Source organism: Carya illinoinensis, chromosome 15 (genome assembly GCF_018687715.1).
Source record: "Carya illinoinensis cultivar Pawnee chromosome 15, C.illinoinensisPawnee_v1, whole genome shotgun sequence".
NCBI classification, from domain to species: Eukaryota; Viridiplantae; Streptophyta; class Magnoliopsida; order Fagales; family Juglandaceae; genus Carya; species Carya illinoinensis.
Window position 1 is genome coordinate 10,642,305 of NC_056766.1, and position 8,050 is coordinate 10,650,354.

The 8,050-nt window shown below is 36.4% G+C and overlaps 1 protein-coding gene across 1 annotated transcript; it reads right to left on the minus strand.

Moving 5' to 3' along the window:
• Positions 1-2,255: 2,255 nt before the first annotated feature.
• LOC122296650 lies at positions 2,256-2,729 on the minus strand. Its single transcript, XM_043106453.1, has one exon. It carries the CDS (start codon positions 2,727-2,729, stop codon positions 2,256-2,258), a length of 474 nt encoding a protein of 157 aa, XP_042962387.1.
• Between the last annotated feature and the right edge of the window lie 5,321 nt (positions 2,730-8,050).

Here is an 8,050-nt window from a genome sequence, read left to right on the forward strand (position 1 = left end):
CAACAGGGTTACTAGAAGTGAAAAGAGACTGATAGTAGTTGCTAAAGCATTTAGAAATTTCGTCCAAGTCCCTAGTTAGACTGCCATCATATCTAACCAGACTCATAATCTCATTAGTTTTCCTTATCTGATTTGCACACTTGTGGAAGAACTTAGAATTTCTGTCACCATCTTTGAGCTAGGCTTGCTTTGCCCTTTGCTTCCATCTGATATTATCCTCTTCAAGTAACTTATCAATGTCCACTTGAACCTCCTTAATAATCCCAGAACTGGAACCTATATTGGCTTCCTGCAATTTAGCTAAATGTAGCATCTTAGCATGAGTGACTTTTCTGCTTTGTTTAAGGGTGGTTCTGCACCAGTGCTTCTTTAGACTTTCCAAGGCATTTCTAAGATATCCAAAGGTGGGACCCTCTGTGCATCTCCTGTGCGGACCAGCAGTTGGCAACAATTTTAGAACAATCTGCATGTAATTTCCAAGAACCTTCATATTTGAAAATCCTCTCCCTGCCACCCCCCTTACTGACATCCCTACCCCCTCCCTTCTTAAGATGCATGAAAAGGGGACTATGATCTGATGATAGAGCAGCAAGGGCCTGAATACACCAGTCAGGAAAAATCATAGTCAATTCCAAGTTACCCAAGGCTCGATCTAACCTCTCTTTGGTAAAATAAGGCCCCTCTCTATTGCTGCACCATGTAAATTTGTTTTCTTCAAATCCCATGTCACTCAATCCACAAAATTCTGTATTGCTCCTAAACTCTTCCATCTGTTGGTAATGTCTCTTAGCTCCTCCTTGTTTCTCATGTGGATGCATAAGCTCATTAAAGTCTCCAAAGCAAAGCCATGCTAAGTTCTCACTTGGCTTCAATAACCTCAAGAGCTTCCAACTATCCTTTTTGTGAGTTGAATCTAGCGAACCATAAAAACCAGTCAAAAGAACTTTCTCATTATTATGCTCTTGCTGTAATATCATGGAAATGTGATGCTAAGAATAAGATTGAAGAATAAATTTATCCTCACTATTCCACAAGAAAGCTAATCCACCACTCAAACCCCTACTCTCAACCACAATACTGCAGTCGAAACCCACCCTACTCCTCACCTCTTCTACCTTCTTACTTCCACACTTTGTTTCCATTAAGAAAAACTTTGTTTCCATTAAGAAAACAAACTTGGGCCACTTAGTTTTCACAAGCAAGTGAAATTCTCTAACTGTACGGGGGTTCCGAAGCCCCGACAGTTCCAGCTAAGGCCTATCATGGCTCTTGGTAGGGCTGCTCCACCAATTCAATATCATTGCTGTTAACTGTAGTAACAACCTCCAGCCTTCTTTTTTTGCACGACAAAACCAACTCCACTTCACTACACTTCCCATCTTTACCCCTCTTTCTAGAAGTCACCCCCTCTTCCTTATCACCCCTACAAATTACCTCTCTAGCCCTCTTCTTCCACGTGGCCCCCCTCTTCTTAGCAGTACTACCAGAAGGACTTAGAAGAACATCCTCTAACATCCTGTCATTACTTAAAGTGCACTTACCAAAGAATGCATATCATCTTTAGGCAAGGTGGCCTTAGATACTGAAGATTCTTCAACTTGCATAAGGAAAGTATCCCCTTGGGATACCTCCACCTCAGAGTCTACATAAATCCCTGTTGTGATTGGGGACTCTACATTGATTGGGGCCTCCATCTTAGATCCCTTGACTTCCAAATTCGAACCCTTCCCATCATGGAAATTCCCATCCTTCGGATAAGTTCCCCTAACTTCCTTACCAATGTCAGTTTCCTTATAAGCTTGGACAACAGACTTCCCTTTTAGAGACTCCGTAATTGGCTCTAGAAAATCCTCCCTAGTGCACTCCTTTACTTCTTTAGTTTTAACACCAGCTGCACCACTATGCTCCTCCTTGTGCTGCCCATGTTGATGGTTGGCCCCATTAGAGCCACCATATTTGCGGAGATAAAAAATGGTGGAGTTCATAGGCTGAGCTCTAATCCAAGGATCAAACTGCTCACGTACCAAGCCTTTCTCAGAATGATCACCCTTCGGTTTACTACAACTACGTCCTTTATGAGATAAGATACCACACATGAAACATATATTTTGAAGCCTCTCATACTTGCATGAAATCCAATGTTTCTGGTTATCCATCATCAACCATTTCCCTCTTCACAAGGGTTTGTTCAGATTCACAGCCACACGCACCCTCATGCACTTACCCCATGCCTTGCCATCAGAAACTACGTCAACTCAAATCACTTCTCCTATTGAAGCACCAAAATGGATTCCAACCTCCTCAGTCATAGCAGCAAGAGGAAGGCCATGCAACTGTACCCAAAACGGTTCAACGTTAAACTTGACTGCACTCAAAGGCAACTTCTCATCCACTTCTTGAAGGGATAGAATATTTCTATCAAAAAACCACAGTCTACCCCTAAGAACTTTCTCCTTATCAGATTCATATTGGAATTGAATCAAGAACCTATGGTTACCGAGATCCTTGAATTGCACCCAACCCTCTAAACGCCACACTTGAGACATAGTCATGCGAAAGGCTTCACTACTTATTCCCTTATCCGCCAAAATGCTCCCTACAATACAACACTTCCAACGAGAGAAACCATCTAACGCCCCTTTAGTATGCACTTGAAACACATGAATTTCCTCCTGAGACAGATGTAATCTCTCCCACCTTTTTGACAGTTCCTCTTCCTCCATGCCCATATTCATGAACTGACTATGACTCCCACACCTTGAGAGACACTTCTCCCTACTAGACGTAAGGAGACTAAAACCTTACTCTCCCTCTAGAGAGAAAGAGATGGACCGTCCCATTGTCTCAGTTGCTACTATGTCAATCAGATAAAATAGGATCTTAGCTTATGTTAGACTAAAAATTAAAAGAATAGGCCAGTCCATGAAGATTTAATATTATGGATAACCTTAAATTTTCAAGAATCATAGGTACCATCGCAACTGCTTAACAATCATCATATATTCTTCGAATATACCAATCATGGAGTGTGGCATTAATTTTGTACTAATTTTAAGTAATTAAAATATAATTTTCGTTTTTATATGTATATGCTGATCTCTCTCTCAAAAATTTCATCCTCTCTCCGTCAAAAACATCATCTTGTATTCATCACCAGCGAGGAGAGGTCCTCCCACTGGCCTCCTCTTTTACCTCTGTTTTAATTTAACGGAAATTTGTTTTTTAAAAATATAATAAATTAAATATAAAAGAAAAACATGATCATCTCAAGTTCATAAAGTTTTGAATGAATTTTTTTTTTCTCATTAATCCCTTGTTTTAATTCTTTCTCGTGTATATATATATATTTAAGGGTTTGTTTGGACTCAGAGATAAGATGAGAAAATTTTAGATGAAAGTTGAATATTGAATAAATATTAGTAGAATATAATTTTTTAATATTATTATTATTTTAAAATTTGAAAAAGTTGAATTGTTTACTATATTTTGTGTAAAAATTTAAAAAATTGATAATGATAAGATGAGATGAAATGAAATACTCTCTGAATCTGAATTAGCTCTTAATGGCTAATGGAATCGATCAATGCTATATATAAATATATATATATATATATATATATATGACCTCGAAAGTTAACACCATTATATGCACTGATATTAATTTTATATGATACATATATAAAGTTATTTTATATCATTATGCATAAGAAGATGAGTTTCAATCGATGTTTATATTGGAGAATAAAGTTATTATATAGCCCCGAAGATAATGAAGTAGAATAAAGCTATTATATAAAGTTATTAAATAGCCACGAAGATAACAAAGATAACAAGATCAAGAAGGTAGCTACCCACATCTCTATATTAATCTATAATGTGGCCTGGCCCCGTCTGGTAGCCGGGGAGCAGAATGACCCCTCGTGGGCCTCAATGAGCCCATCCCTTCAAATGGCTCAAAAACTATTTCTGGGCTCAAGTATAGCCATGAACATATTTCTAAACCATTTTGGACCCAAATTCCATTTTTTCCTTTCCTTATTCAACAAAAAAATAATTTGAAAACCAATTAATTACTTAAAATATAAAATTGAACTTAAACACATAAAACATAAAATTAAATCATCCCTAATAAAGTTACTAAGTTCTAAGTTGTAACAAATAATTCTAAGTTATTACAAGCACTATAGACATTACACATTAATCAAAAACTATTTCAAATTAATGCCAAGATATTACAAATTTTCAAATAAATTGACTAAATAACAATGTTTCAAGAATTGAAATACATCTTAAAAAAAAATAGAAAACAAAACTACAAAAGTAACAACACGAACATATGCTTGTAGTTGTAGCGAGATGAGATCATTGAGATGGATATTCCAAGTGACAAATGAGATTATAAAAATTGAGAAAAAACAAGGAAAAAATGAGAATATTCATAATAATGTTCCAAGAATTGAAATACATCTTAAAGACAAGTAAACAAATGTGACAACATGAACATAGGCTTCAAGGCTTGTAGTAAGACGAGATGGTTACTCGAAGTGAAGTCACAAGTGACATTATAAAATCTTAAAAAAAAAAGAAAAAAAAAGAAAGAAAGAAAGACTGTGAAATTATGAATTAATAATGTTATACACATACATAAAAAAGAAAAAAAAAACAAATGAAGTGAAAAACCAATAACAATTGTGGATTTGTCAACTTGTGGCCGATGTAAATTGAGATGAAGCCTCCTTTCTCGAAGTTGTCTTTACAACAATTGAAATTAAAATTAAAATTTTCAAATAAATATAACACAATCTATTATAAGCAAAAGCAAACTAATGAATTAAGAGTGATCCCCGCATCTAGGCTAATCAACTTCATCCTTCTCATAGGCCTCCATGTAGTCTACCACATTCAGAATATGAATTGCTTTCCATTTAATCTAATTCTAAGTGCAAATCAAAGCCTCCATAGTGCTAGGGAACTCCAAATAGATCCAATATGAGCCCCCAGTCCTAAAGGTGGACTCTGAAACTATCGTAGACATATGAACGACCAAAATACTATGAACTATCTATCAAATGATGGGATACTTGACGGCATTGATATTTTACCAAGCTAAGATATCAAACTATGTCGTATATGGGTGTATTTCGGTCAACAAGTATCTGTCCAAGTTTGATTGGCCATCTAAAGTCTTTCGAATCTCAAGGTTCTCACTATACCTCTCACCCCGCCTATGTTTTTTCATTATCGTGACTTCTAGAGAAGCAGATGTGGTAGGTGTTCGTGCCAGATCAAATATTAACACCTTTGAATATAGCAAACTCATCTTGCAATTTGCCAAAGGTGTACTTAACCCTTGCCACAAGTTGATCCATCCATGCCTTCCTATTAGTGCTTTCTATGCCAAATCTCATGGCATCAATTTTATACCTAGAGTCAAGAGCAATAGCTACATATAGAAAAATATTGGTCCTAACCAAATCTTCCCAATACTTCTCATACTTGAGCCTCATGCTCATTGCCATAATCCATAAAGTAGTATCACCAATCACACATTTCATCCAGCTGCTCTTTCACCTGACAAACTTGTTGATAGTATTCATTGGATGTAACATACAAAGACCTAAAAGTGATATATGTCACTTCACAAAAAATCCTCAAGAATTCTACAAAAGTTCGCACATTGTCCCAATCATTATCGGTGCACCACCCCAATCTCTCATTCTCCTCCTCAAAGTGATATATATATATATATATATATATATGTTGTCCTCCTAACTCATAGTATCAAATGCTAATCTATACTTCTCGACCATCTCTAACATAAAGAAAGGTTGATTTTCATCTTGTAGAAACATTAGGACACAACATCTCCTTGCATTGTATGCCTGAAGTACGAACAAACACTAGTTTCTCAAGCCTAGCTAATGAGGATCTCACAAACCTCATTGCACTTCTTACTTCTACAACCGACTCATAAATATGCTTCAAATTGTCAGTCACAATAAGATTGAAGATATGTGCAACACATCAAATATGCTAAAACTCACCACCCAAATTTCTTAAATTGTTCTCTCTAACCTTAATCTTGAGATACTCAAGTGCGATATTGTTAGACGAGACACTGTTAACCGTTATTATCACACTTGCTCCAAACCCCATGCAAGCATTCTCAATGGTCTTACATTTGTACATCAATACAATAAATATGACTTTTTGTGTCACCTAAATTAGTCACAAAAAATATAAAACACGTCGCGATTATTTATTAGTGACACATTTTGTATTTTTTCAAATAAATTTAGATGACGCAAAAAGTCATTTTTCTTGTGTAATTGACAATTAAACAAAACTTCAGAACCTTTTTGTAGAATTTTCAATCACAATCTGCAAAATGGGTAGTCAAAGATATGCAGTTCAAGTTTTGGACTAATTTTCATGTTTTAACAGTGAGGCAAACTTTTTGACTCTTCAATTAGTTTGTTGATAAGTTTTTCTATACACTATACAATTTAAAAATATCCTTGCAAGAAGCAATGTTAAACCTAGGTTCCAAGATCTTAGAATATACTTAGAACCCTTCACCTTTCATAAGCCAAAGGAGTAATTGGTCCATTATGACCATACGAGCTAAATGACTTCTGCACTCCTCTGGATCATATTTCGTAAACCCATTCAACATGCTTTCCCTACTACTCCCAACCGATTGCTGATTTGAGATATTATCCAGCCAGTTGTAATGTGAGTGATTGCCCCATTGTCAACATATTATGCTTGGTCTTCAACGTTTGATTTTTTGGTGGCAACCATGGTGGCTAATTGTATGGGAAGATAGTGACTCTATAAGCATGATCCATCTTATGAAAGCAATCCAAAACTTGGTAATTTGTTCATCCACATATTTGATCTGGAATTCGAGAAGGAATGGAAGATGAGTTGCTGGACTTGAAGTTCATAAGTGGGGCTGACAAATTTTTGTTTTTGTATTGCTGATACTTCTGAGATGACCCAGATTATTTAGACTTTGAATTTGGGGGGGGGGGGGGGGGTGAATGTTAGGTTAATGAACGTGTAGAGCAAACCTCATTACTTCAATGGAGGGTGTTTGTGTAGCTAGTGTGACGCCCCCAACTCCCACGTATGGACATGTGGAATCAAGGCGTCTAGGATGATGACAACACGGGTCACACATCCCATTGCCATGTGTTAAGTGTGTGTACATGCAACATGTGTATAACAAAACAACGTAGTAGATAATTAAAGTCAGTCAACTAAGTACCAGAATTTGTTTAAATACAAGTTCGCTAAAAAAAAAGAGTACTAAAAATATTACAATTAACCAGCATAAATACAACACAAATCAAAACAATAAACAAAAGCAAGAAATAAATCACAATCCATGAGTGATCCCCGATCACTCCTCTGACAAAGCCACCTCAGCGGGCTCAGCCTGCTCGTCCTCTACATCAAAATCTATAGTTCTAAAAATGGTACCGCAGGTAAGTACTCATCCAAACACTCAACAATATGCATGAACAGAATGTCATATGCATGAGATCCAAAAATGAACTTTTCCCAAAAATAAACATTTTTCCAACACACGCCAAAAATCTCATTTTTTGGCCTAAACATTTCCATTAAAAACATTTCCTAGTCATTATCCTAGATAATTACCCACGATATTACCATTAAAACATTTCCTCGTCATTATCTGAAATAATAGCTCAAACAAGAAATTCACAATTTTTTTCAGAAAATGGTCCACAAAAATTCACTTACAAAAATCTCGCCATTTTCTTAGAAACTTTTCCTAGAAAATGGCCCACAAATATCCGTTAACCAAAACTCGTCATTTTTCCAGAAAATGGCCCATATCCAATATCAAAATCAGTTTCCAATTTATTGTATGCATCATGATCTCCCTTAGGGATCATCCGCATATTCTGGCTCCTATGCCACACCGCAAGTAACGACTACCCATGTGACATCTACACGAGTAATACCCAATTTTACGCCCAGCGTGTACCATGACCAGGCATCCTCTAGTCCCCGCAAC